Below are 12,954 nucleotides of genomic sequence, written 5' to 3'. Positions count from 1 at the left end.
CAGTTCATGCCACACCCCATATAGCTATGAAATCACACACACACACACACACACACACACACCCTGTGCAGCACCCTGCGGTGCTCTTTGTCTTCATAATTGTGTGCTGAGAGGCTGTGGTCAGTCACTTAGCCCAAGTAGCTTTTAACTACATTTATCACATTTTCCACTATATGCAGCACTAATATAACATCCATTACCATGAATGAGCAGTCTTAAACTGACCCAAATAGCTGACACCAGGCTTTCAACACACACTGCCTGGTTTAACTACAAACAGGTCCCAGCATGGATTGTGCCCGTTAACATGTATTGTGCTAATTAAAAATGTTTGGGTCAAATTCTAAGTGTATAGGAATGTACTTCCTATAAAGATCTGTAACATTTTAGTATGTTATGTATTAATACTTTTACATAGCAAGTTAACAGTTGTTCCATCCTATTTACCTTTCACGTTGTTGTGCTTGTGATCCAGTGATGACCAATTCTCTAAAACAAGAGCATATTCATCTGCAGTGAGGACAGTTTGACAACATTGAATGGAGCCCATGTTTAGGTGACACTCAATAAAATGCACCCCCTTCAATTATATCAATAAGGCTGTAGGAATGAACTTAATGTTATCATTTGTTGACATTTGTACCAACACAGTGGATGTCAATTGGCAACACACTGCGTTGCCCAATCAAATACATGCAGTCACTTTGAACAGGGCAGTTTTGCTGTTTACCTGGTGACACTGCTAAATTTCCAGTGTTTTAAAATTCTGTGTTATAGTGTCTGACATTTATTCAAACTCATGAATCTGTTGCTCAAGCTGGACCTCTTTCATCCAATTTCATCATTTTCATGGTAACTGTAGAATCAATATGTTTAAAACTGTATTATTTTTGGACTAAGTCCTGGGTTACTGTTTGGGTTTAGGCTTATAGGACCAGAAACAAGGAAAGATATACTTTAGGACCAGGGTTGAGGTTTGTGTCATACCCTACATTTGCTGTTTTAAAAGCTATGTGGTGTTTGCAATGAACCAGTTATTTAACTGCACTAACAAATGATTTCTCCTCCTCCTGGTACGACAGAGGATAAGTGACAGAAAAATGGAAACTGTGTGAATGAAAATTGGACGCATGTGTATTCCAGGTGACATCATGGCATACAGGAAGGTGTGTGATGCCCAGGGTGGCCCACTGGTCGGTGAGGCTCTGCACTGCTCTGGAAGTCTGGATCTTGACTGGGACCTGGACAAGGAGGAGCTACAGGAGCCAGGACCCAGCATGGACCGCATGCAGATGCAACATGTAGACTGCCAGAGATCCGGTAGGATTTGCTTGAATGATATAACCCCCATGTCAGTTAAGATATCTGCTGATACATTAAAATAAAGCAATATGCCCAAAATGGCCATGGATTACAGTGATTTTAGAACAGCTGAGGGGCAATAATCAGTACAGTGCAGAGCGTAAAACCCCCATAGCTGCTTACTACATATACCTGGCAAGGTTTCCTGAAATGAAAAAAAATGCAATGATTTATTGATAGCAAATAATCATTCCTTTGCCAGGCGGTGCAGTTCTTCAGTGACATTTAGCAGAATGATTTCCAAGCAACACACAGATGGAGTCGAAAGCATGCTTGAAGATTGGGTGATTATTAATATTTATCTGAATATCGCCATTGATTGTTAAGTTGTTGAAGTGGTATTCAATTATGGTAGCACACCTCTTTGTTGTACAGGGGTGTTTGACTCTTCAATTGCTCAGTGCCAGAAGTAAGGATATTCCTCCAGAATCTTCTCTTGCAGCAGTTTGGATGCTAGTAAGATTTACATGTATGCCCCATCACTGCCTCTAGGCCAGCATCAGAGAGACTTTGGACAGTGGTGCTTTGCAAACAATCTGACATTTTGACACAATTAGTTTGGCACAGCGATACTGATATAATGTAATCACTGGTATGTTTGTTAAGTATTTTACAATGGCTTCAAATGAATCAATAGCTATTTTTTAGGATCATTTTTTGTAATTAAATTGATTAAATGCCCCTATCAGTGCAGTAGATTCCAAGTTTCGCTTGCTGAGTTGCATTAGCAGCCAAACACATTTAATCCACAGTTGAAAATTGCTATTTTTTTCCAAAGTCCTTTGTGTAAAAGGTAATTGTGATACACCAGCCATTTTTACAAAGATGCATATTGCCGTGTATCTCATTTCAAGCAATATGATGTGATTATGAAGAGGTGATTCATTTGCTCTACTAACAGGACAATTAAACTCATTAAATGTAAATTAATATTGTCTGATTGATGTCATGACAGTTAACAGGATGAGCATGTGAATTATTCATAAACAATTTTTCCACATTAATGAGACTCCAACAGCTCAACACAACACAATATATTGCTCAAATCAGCTGTTGAATGTTAAATCTAATTTATATGTACACTTTGTATTGTTGCATTTTCTAATGTGATGTATCTTAATGCAATAAGTATCAGTTTTTTTACTTGCATGTACAAGCTTGATGACGCAATGTTGTGCATGTTTATGAGTGTGTAACTGAAGTTTTGTAGATTTCTTTCCAGAATAGTAGCATCATGCCAAAACAAGCTTCTCTCAGGCTTTTGATGATCTAAAAATATGTTTTGCAGAGAAAATCTTCAGAAACTCTTACACATAATTTGAAAACAACATGTCACTGGGATAAAATACTGTATTTAAAGTGAGAGGTTTGCCACTGCCAACAGCTGCAAAAGAGACAAACTTCAAAAGTACCCTAGAGCTAGACTTCAGTTTCTCAGCTTTGAATTGTGCCTGGAGTTCTGTATCAGTGGTGGTGTTCTATCCGTACAAATGCCTCCCTAAGCAAGTGGACTGATTGTTTGAAAACTAAACATTAGGTGTTGACTCTATTTCACATTTACAGAATTCCCATTCCAGTCCGAGTAAATTATAACCAACTCTAACTGTCTCTCTGGTAGAAAAGACCATAGAGGCTGAGCTTGCAATGATTTTTGTATTTTATTTTCTCTTGATCAAATATGATGATCATAATATTGAAATTTGTATTGACCTTGGTGAGGAAATTTTGTTTTTACATCACCGTGATCTCAACATAACCCAGAGAGTCTCCTGAGAGTCATCAGATTACCAAGACTAGGTCAAAACCAAGTATATGGATGGACTGTGTCATAGTCTATTTGCATTCTGCCATGTGTCAGCTAAAGATGTTCTCATTTACATGTTTCTGTTGTCAGACAACAGAACAAGTACAAAATACTGGCTGAAATGTGTCCTATTAAGACTGCATGCTGCTAAGCCATTTCCAAACTGCTCTGCATTGGTAAAATCTAGATTTTACAACCATGATGTCATTGGACAAAATAAATAAACGACAACAATTATCTTTTATTGAAAGCTGTTCTATTTAGTGTCATTGCTTTCAAAAACCTAAATATACATTTTCTGCCCTCCACCGCATTCCCACACTCAAATACATTATTTAATCCTGGTCTTCACTCGTCCTAGTGTCTGTTGCCCTGTTGTCATTGTCCTTCCATCCCCTTCATGTTTCCTGAATGAAATCAGGACAGCAACACTGCTTGTTCATGCTACATCAGTCAGTCCAGCCAAAAAGACAGAGAGTCTACAGCCATGCTAGCAGGTCTGTGAGGCAGTACTTATGCACATCGGTGCTTTGAGCTAATTTCTTTTCATAGATTTGCCCCCAATTGACCAAATTTTCTAATTTTTCACTGTTGTCACTTACAGGATGCTCAGACCCTGGCCCTGATCCTGACCCTGAGTTGATGGAACCCATCCAGCCGTCAGTTTCAGTTTCACCACATGGACGGTTTGAGCGACTCCAAGAAGATCCCAACTACATCTCCCACTTCACCAGGGCTCCTGCCCTCAAAGGTCAACGACGACTCCACTGCTTCCTGCTCAGGTAATTCAAGGACTGCTGAAGTAGCCTTTGTAGAACTCAAGTCTAGTGCAGGTACTGGAGTTCATATTTACAATATGTCTGCTTCTGTGGATTTACTTATGGAAGTAACTAAATCCACCAACATGGACATTTTTTGTCCAAAAGCGCACAGTAACGACAAGCAGTAACAAGAAACAAACAAAAGAATTTAGAGGACCATGAGGCTGTTCAGAAGTAACCCTTCATCATATTTACAGTCCACACCAGCAGGTTGATGTGACCTCATCTAAAGTCTGGATTTCAAGAATATCCCTGAGGATGGAGGACATGTTTCCTTGTCAACAATCAAAAGAGTACTTCATGATCATAATCTCAGATGATTCACAATGAAAACTACTGGTAAACCTTCATAGAAACATACAAAAAGTACCCACAACATAGTTCTATTGACTGATGAAACAGAAATCAACCTCTATCGTAATGATGGTAAGAGGGAAGTGGGAGAAAAAAAAGGAACAGCTCATGACCCAATGCCACAACTTCATCTGTCAAATATGTTGGTGGTTGTGTCATGGCTCGGGCATGTAAAACTGCAGATGGAACTGGCACACTTGCATTTATGATGATTTCACTGCTGACAGAAGGATTAATGCAGATGCATAAATAAGCATCCTTTGTGCACCGATTCAATGAAATGCATCTAAACTCACTTGACAACATTTCATCATTCAGTTGGAAAATCCAAAATATACAGCCAAAGCAACCAAGGTGTTTTCAGGGGGAAGAGATTGAATATACTTGACTGGCCAAGTAAATCACCTGATCTGAATGACCGCATTCCACTTGCTGAAAATCAGACTTAAGGCAGAGAGACCCCACACCAAGCAGGGGCTGAAGGCGGCTGCAGTGAAGACCTGGGAGAGCATCACTAGGGCAGATACAAAGTGTGTGGCGATGTCTCTGGTTGGAAGACTTCAGGCTGTCATTAACTAAAACAGATTTTCCACCAAATATTTAACATAGGGAGTTTGTTTGGCTTTATGTGTATCTGTCCAATTACTTTTGAACCCCTAAACTTTGAACTAGATGTTCAAAGGGTTATATCACCCACACAGTTCTTTCTACATTGATGTAAACTTACTTAATTTAAGGCTCAGACTTGGCACTTTCATGTAGTATCTGTTATTTTATTTCAAACTGAATTTGCTTAAACACAAAGCCCGAAGAAAAAAAAATGTGTAGCCGACCAAGTACTTATGGTCTGGACTGAAACTTGCAGTATAATCTTGTATAAACTATAGTATAATCTTGGGTCATAATTTAGATAACGGTATTAAAATAAAGTACAAATATAAAGTGTACAAGATAAGTGTATTGCTCTGGAGTATTTTGTAACTGTATATTGAGGTCAGGTCAAGTATAGTACACCATAGTATTGGGATGGCATCATAACTGTGTGGCCAAACCAACCAACTGCCCAACAGAGCTATACTCCTACACAGACATTCTTAGGCTTGTATCCACATTCCTAATTTATTTTGTCTACAGGGTCAGAACATGGATCAATATGAAAATAGAGACGGTCATCATGATTAATGGCTTGTTCCTTGGTTTTATTTATGCAAAACTATTCTCATATCCTGTGAAACATGATAAAGATGTGGTACATTGATTGTGTTTGATAAGCTGTATGATGGAATCTTCTCTTTTGAAGACGGTCCTGACCCTACCATTAACCAATTTACACATATCAGCATGACTTTACGAATAAATATTTGCCTTTTCCCTGATATAAATTGAATTGGAAATGAAAGTGACTGGAAGTCCTTGCATTTGTCTCCTCACTGCTGCAACCACATATCATCTGAACTTGACACCAGTGCTTGACCAAGGCTCTTCTCATGTCATCGTATAGCCAATATATATATCTGTTACCTGATTCATTGCCATTAAAGGACTGTGCCACATAGAGTAAGAGTGAGGCCTGAGTACCTCTAGCATATTCCCAGACGCCCAGGCAATTGATACAGCACTTGTGAGGAGGGAAAGGTTGCGCATTATCTAGCTGAGCACCACTGCAGGGTGCTTGAAGTCAAGGTCTGGATGATGCCCTTAGGTGTTGAGCCACTAGCATCAAAAACTGACTCAACTGGTATGAAAAGGTAATAGCAGCCTATTAAATTTTAAACTGCAAATCAAGCACAAGCACTGTCTCACTTTTGAGGTGTTAAAATTACATGAAGGACTCTGGTCCCTTCTTGATCTTGGGAATACTAGACTGAACAATCCTTACTCAAGGTCCATCATCTAATTTTTGTTCAGAGCGTCCTACCAGCTTTTTCTAGAGGATAAACAAACTTAATCTGCTGAGGAATACTGTGAGATGCTGTTGAAAGCTTTTGATTCATTTGTAACCTTCCCCTATTCACAGGTACTTCCTGGCAGCAGTGGGGCTTTTCGTCCTGGGTCTCCTGATTGGCTGGTTCACTCACACGCCAAACGTCAAACCACCTGTTCCCCCGTCCGATAGCTCTGACCTGCTGGAGGAACTGCTGAGAAGAATTACAGCTGACAAGATAGATGCTCTTCAGAGGTAAGCTGCTAAAAACTAAAAAAAAAAAGTCACAATTTGCTGAAAGAATTACACTTTTGTTGGGGACAAAAAGTGGAAACAAAGGCAGACACTCACTCAAATTCTATTTTCAATCATGCTGGCCTCTTAGTAAGGGCGTGGTGCTGAGCGGTTGCAAAGACTTGAATAGAAATCACGATGATGGACTGTGCAAACTGATTCAATAGTTTTTATATTGCTCCTGTGGTAATGTATCCAGTGGAAAAGAGAGTTGATAGAGAGAGCGACTGCTGTGGTATCCTCCCACGAACTGTAAATTTTGTTTTCTTTTAAGTCTGCCCACAATCTTTCTCTATCTTCAAGTAGTTGTCTAAACCCAACCAAACATCGCCCATGATGTCAAAGCTTCTGAATTTGACACCAGAGATCACTGTCCACTCCCTAAATGGGTTTAAATGGGTTTCTTGGAATTGTAAACACCTTTTCCTAACCTAAACCGCAGTCCTTTCAGTTAGCCTAGATCTGACCAAACATTAATACAAAGACAAAGTGTTCAGCTTCGACCTCTGTTTCCATCCTACCAACAGTTACTGTTGATTTCAATAATCATGACCACGTTCTCTCCCGAACCTTAACAAATTTCCTCTTCTTTTAACGATGACCATGATCTTTCCATAAACCTTAACAAAGTGGTTTTAGTTGTCTGTGTGAAAAGAAGAAAGGGATTTTAGGAAGAAGTTGTTGGAAAAACCAAACAATGCTGTTTTGATGGAGATGAGTTCAATGAATGTTCAAAGGAGGTATCAGAGAGGTATGAAAACAAACAAGCCCCTCAAGTCTAAGATTACCATTATCAACAGCCTGACCTGTTTCCTTCCGGCCAGACGCTGAACTATTTTTATCCAAAGATGAAGGGAAAGACTGAGATAGTAGAGAAAAAAGAGATAAAGACTCTCAACCAGGTAGCAAATCTTTTTTTTTTTTTTTTAAACTGATACAAACCTCTATCAACCTGAACGCTGCCTTCTCCAAGCCAAGGGATCATGGGATGCCTGGGTGTATGTGTCTCTGTGAGATAACTGGCTTTGCCACTGAACTGAGACAATCATGTCACCATGGTTTCTCTCTGAGTTCTCCATGCTTTTCATTATTTATTTTCTCACATTTACATTTCAGTGTGCCAGAAACATCCCCACCCACTCATCCATAACCACCAAAGACCCACACACACACTACATCTCTACCATCTGTAACGATGATGGAGTGTTTGTTTCTGTTGATGGATGACAGCGAGAGAGTTACTAATGAAATTAAATGGTTATTTTCTCCACCTACTAGTCCTCAGTTAATTAATATATCATTTGTTATGAGTAATTTATCTTTGACCTCGGTCTACCCTGCATGATAGACCAGCGTGAATAACAACTTGCGGCCCCATATTATCTTTTACTCTTGAACTGTTGTGGCAGGTCGTTGACCTAACTGTATAATAAGCCACATTTTCGTATGTGGAGGACTTAATTGAAACATCCAGTCAAGTGGTACGATGTGTTCATGTTACGGTTTTTGTCATGTGACCTTAACAAACCTCCTTTCATTCTTGTTATGAAGCAGTAAAACACTGAAACATTTTCAGTCAGAAAACTGATGTCACATGATAAAGAAGCAATCGCGTCTCTGACAAATTTGAAATCACATGCAACTAATTTGCAATAGTGAGTTACAAGCAGTGGCATCATTTATTGGCAGTCTGAAGGGAATGTGTGTGTGTGTGTGTGGGGGGGGGTATACAAAATATGCATACAAAATACTTGACTTTTTCATACCTGTATTTGAGTTCACTTGGTCTTCACCAAAGAAAGAATGTATAAACAGTTTCCTTATAGTATTTTGCTATTTAGAGAGACAGAGATATCTAAACTTATATATATTCTATTCTATATTATATTATATCCAATTCTCATATAAAAGAAATATATAAAAGACAATATTCTCATATTCTAATAATATTTTGAAGTGTGGCCAGCATGAACAAATAAAAGCTGGCCACTAATGACAGCTGGGTAAAAAATGGGGGTGGAATAACCGTCATCCCCCAAGACAGTGTACACCGTAAATTTAGGATGACGTACATGTCCACATCGCTAATTATATCAGTACGACAACAGTCACCACTCTGTTGTCGAATTTCTTTCTTTTTTTTTTAACAAATGTTTTCATAGTTTAATAAAGTCCATCAGATTCTTAGTTGCTGGACTCCTGACTGATGTTAAGCTACTGTTTACAAAACTCAACAGTCCCTGATGTTTGTGATATAAGGCCAAAAAAAGGCTTGTTTCTCTCTGGAGCTGAAGTAAATAAAAGTATTTGAGAATTGACAGTGGAAGGGCAGGCTTAGACTACTGGAAGTTTAAAATCCTAACTGATTTTGAAGTTGTGTTGCATCATGCACATAAGGGAACTTTCACAGATGTTCTTCTCTCTAATCTCCAACATGCCCGCACTCAAGGTATTATTGGAGAAGCGTAAACAAAATGGATACTGTGGTGAAAGTAAAACTTTGCAGAAAAAAACTAAAGCAGGAGGCAAAATGAGTCGGGATGACGGGTTGTCTATTCTTCTGTGAGAATTTGAGGTCAGTTTTAATATCAGTCAACAGTTGTATGCTAGATCATGTAAGCCTCAAAGACCAAAATGTTTATATCGTTAGCGGCTTCGGGACAGGCGTAATTATAATCGTAATCATCCTGATTCTAACTCATAAACAAGAAACATATTTGATATTATCAGGTGGCCCCAGTGAGTCTGCGATGAGTTCTGGAGGTTTAAGACAGGATCTGGGGACCCCCTCACTAAATGGGGGAAATGGTTACCAAAGGCAGATCTTGAAAGAGATTAATTGCTTGACATCTGCCATAAATAGTAGATAAATGGGTAAGTGAGTTTGTTTAGTTTGGTTCAAGGCCTGAATTCATATTTGAGTCACAAGAAGTATTTACTTTATTTTTTGCTATATTTTACTACTAGAAACTGTTCTGCTATGTGTTCGGATAACAAATGAGACAGACAGTTCACCACCAGACAGTCCACTTGAAAACACATCCTTCTTTTCCAGGTAGTCTTGATTCGACCAATCAGCTTCTTTCCATTCCAAATTCCAAGAAATAATTGTAATATATTGTCAGTCACTAATCATGAACTCCAGAAATAGTGTGTTTATTTAAGTAGGATTTTGAGAACACATAATGTTATGTAGGGACTTTTTCCATAACGGATGTACCTGCACTAATGCTTCCGATGGGTTGACTCTTTCATTCAGCAAACAATGCTCCTGTATATTTAAAACTTTAAGTGTACCTCAGTTTTTAGCCTGGCAATTTTTTTTTACTTTATCAGGCACAGAAATTTGAAAAATTAAGCTGCCACAGTTACTTTGTTTTGAGTCTCGGAGAAGAGAAGCAAAAGCGAGACAGTGGCAGACAAAGTGAAAGACACATGAAAGGACCTATCAAGACAGAGAAAGACCAAAGAGAAGTAGTGGGAAACCAAGGAGACAAAGGAAGAGGGGGAGCATATTTTACCAGCTTTTCGTGACTGGACAGGGGAAATGTCTTGGTGTGAATTAATTGCTGTTTGGCTTGTGGCATTCTCCCAGATTAAGTGATTGTTATATCTACCTGAGTAGCTCCGTAGTCAACGAATAACAATCAACACGTGTACTGTTTGGAATTGAAAGACTGTACTTAGCATAGTGTATATTTCCATTCTTCCTTGTTTCTCGCCAATTGACATCCAATGTTTTTTTCCCTCAATAAGGTGTCGAGGCAAAACAACAAACTCGCCACTGTAGATACTTTATGCAACCAATTCTTTTTTTTTTAAATTTACACTTCAAAGAAGTTTGTAAGCACAAGGAGCTACTCTGAGAGAAACTGGATTAAGTTCAAATCCCTAGAAGATGGTTTCCCACTGCGAGTATTTTAGCCTTTCTTACACTTACCTCTCCTGCTAATTGTACTATTGTAATAAATTCAGTGTCACAGCTGTAGAGAAGGGCCTTTTATATTGTGTTTTTTTGGTTTCTCTGCATTATAGTCCCACACATGGGCTATCGCCAGTATAACCAAAACCATTTAGTTTGAGAGCTTTTACTGAGTTTTTTCCCATTTTTTGTGGAGCTGGTAATCCTGGAGATGTTGTTTTTAACCCCTGGGCTGTAATTGCTACTGATTCTGGCTGGATGATGTCCTGGGGTGGCAATCCAGCTGATATGGCTTTATCTGGCTGATGTGGATCTTTCTGTGCTGGCATCAGGACAACAAATGTCATGGATCACTATCTTGTTATGGCTGTAGTCTTGCTGCTGTTTATTCGTGTGGGTGGGTGGGTGAGTGTGTGTGTGTATACTTGTATGGCTATGCATTTTTAAGGACCAATTTGAGTTTTAGAGCTTTGGATTGAAGACATTTTGGAAAAGTGAGGACATTTTGCTGGTCCTCACTTGCTGACACGGCTTCAAATGGCTGTTTGAGGGTTAAGACCTGGTTTTTACAGTTATGGTTAGAATTAGGTTTTGTGTTAAGTTGCATTGTGGATAATGTAGGTAGCAGTTTTGACAAGGAAGAAGAATGTGTGGAATAAAAACACTATCTCTAGTTCTGCTACAATTTCTTTCCTTTTTTGTTAAAAATGTTTGACACTGTTATGGGAGTGCAGGGCTAAATCTGTGGACTACTCTTTACGCCTGAATCATATTTTACTAACTTTATGAAGGTTTTGGATACAGTTTTATTCTTGTACTGACATGACTATTCTATTGATTTGTCTATCAACAAAAGAATGAATCAACATTTTTTAATGATCATTTCATCTTGTAAGTTATTTATCAAGCAAACAATACAAAAACAGACAAAACAGGCAATTTTAAGAGGTCACCTTGTGCTCTTAATCTCCATTGAAATGTATAGACTCGAAAATGATGTGTTTAATAAGAAAAATAACTGACAGATTAAATGGCTGCTCCAGTGATTTCATTTTGCTATTACAGTATTGGAGGACTCGCTGGAGACGGATTAAAATAACTAAAATTAAAGCAGCAGATGGAAGATTTTGTGACTTAGTGTCTTTTGTCTGCATCAAGTTCTAAAACAATTTTTTATGCCTTTCTATACTATGACTTTTTATGCCTTACTATACTAAGCTACAGTTTAACTGACTGGCTGTTATTGCCGCACCTGTTAAAGGGAGAGTATACTAGACAATTAAACATACAAAATGACACTTGACATTATTAGAAAATTACAATATGAGTAGTAACGCTAATTAACTTAATAGCTAGCATTCTTTTATTTGCTTACAGTTACATTAAATGACTGTTTAACTCTTTTCTTTCTCTAACATTATGTCAACCTTGGTTACATAAAGCACTGTTTGTGTGAAATTCATGCAGACTTGCATACTGCTGTAACTCTGTGCCTGGGTTTTGTCTGTGTATGATACTAGTGCTGTTGTCAAAATAACACTGTGTTTGGTGTTCCCAATAACATCAAGACTGTGAATAGCAATATGATGCTGAATAGATGAATACAAATCCACGGCATAATAAGTAAGACAGCATCTGAACTGAGACATTATGCAATTTGCAGCAGTTATATTTAAATTATTCTAACATTCATTGTCCCAGTGTTTGGTGTTAAAATATAGACGAGACATATTTTATTCTCATGAACATGATTTCTTGCTGATATAAAGGGACTGTGGGTGGGTGTGTGGGGAGAGGTGGATACATGGAAAAGGGAATGAGAGAAACAAATGAAGATGGAAAGGGTGAGCAGGCACCAGGAAGTGAATACAATAAGAGTGAGAGAGAGCATCTTTGGCCATGGTACACAAACACAGTGTTGATGTAGTGCAGACTGCCAGTGTTTGCAGCAGCAGGGATAGGAACTGGTGATGAATTGTGTGGTAGATTAAAACTTTTGTGATGCAAAGGTTTAAGCTCAATGTCCACTAAAAGCAACATTTTTAACAAATGGCTAGTCAAGTACAACAATTTTCAACAACGTTTTCCATTGATGGATGGAGTTTTATCAGATGTCATGATCCTGCAATAGAGATCAGCAATGCAGTTTGAGAGCCATCTGTTGATGAAAGTGGACAGTGATTTGGGATTGACCCACTGACCTTGGAAACAACTATTTTCAATGACAAGAATGAATGCTGTTGATTCATAGCTGTAAACTGTTTTAAACAGATATCAAACAAGTGTTTAAGATCACATTGGCTCAGTAAGTTGTTTAAAATGTGTTCTATCCACGTTGATGTACACTATATTGCCAAAAGTATTGGCTCACCTGCCTTGACTCGCACATCAACTTAAGTGACATCCCATTCTTAATCCATAGGGTTTAATATGACGTCGGCCCACCCTTTGCAGCTATAACAGCTTCAACTCT

The 12,954-nt window shown here is 38.5% G+C and overlaps 1 protein-coding gene across 1 annotated transcript in view; it reads left to right on the top strand.

The window, feature by feature from the left end:
- naaladl2 (N-acetylated alpha-linked acidic dipeptidase like 2) overlaps positions 1 to 12,954 on the top strand; it is a 367,789-nt gene that overhangs the window by 118,934 nt on the left and 235,901 nt on the right. The window contains exons 3-5 of the mRNA XM_087180108.1: positions 1,144 to 1,320; positions 3,771 to 3,948; positions 6,359 to 6,520. Of these exons, the coding sequence (XP_087036234.1) occupies positions 1,152 to 1,320; positions 3,771 to 3,948; positions 6,359 to 6,520 (509 nt within the window). The 5' untranslated portion in view covers positions 1,144 to 1,151. The remainder of the gene's footprint in view (positions 1 to 1,143; positions 1,321 to 3,770; positions 3,949 to 6,358; positions 6,521 to 12,954) is intronic.

This window comes from Seriola lalandi, unplaced genomic scaffold, assembly GCF_002814215.2.
Source record: "Seriola lalandi dorsalis isolate HSWRI2012SDOR001 ecotype SW California unplaced genomic scaffold, Sedor1 jcf7180002054890, whole genome shotgun sequence".
Lineage (NCBI taxonomy): Eukaryota > Metazoa > Chordata > Actinopteri > Carangiformes > Carangidae > Seriola > Seriola lalandi.
This window is presented reverse-complemented; position numbering and strand designations above follow the sequence as displayed.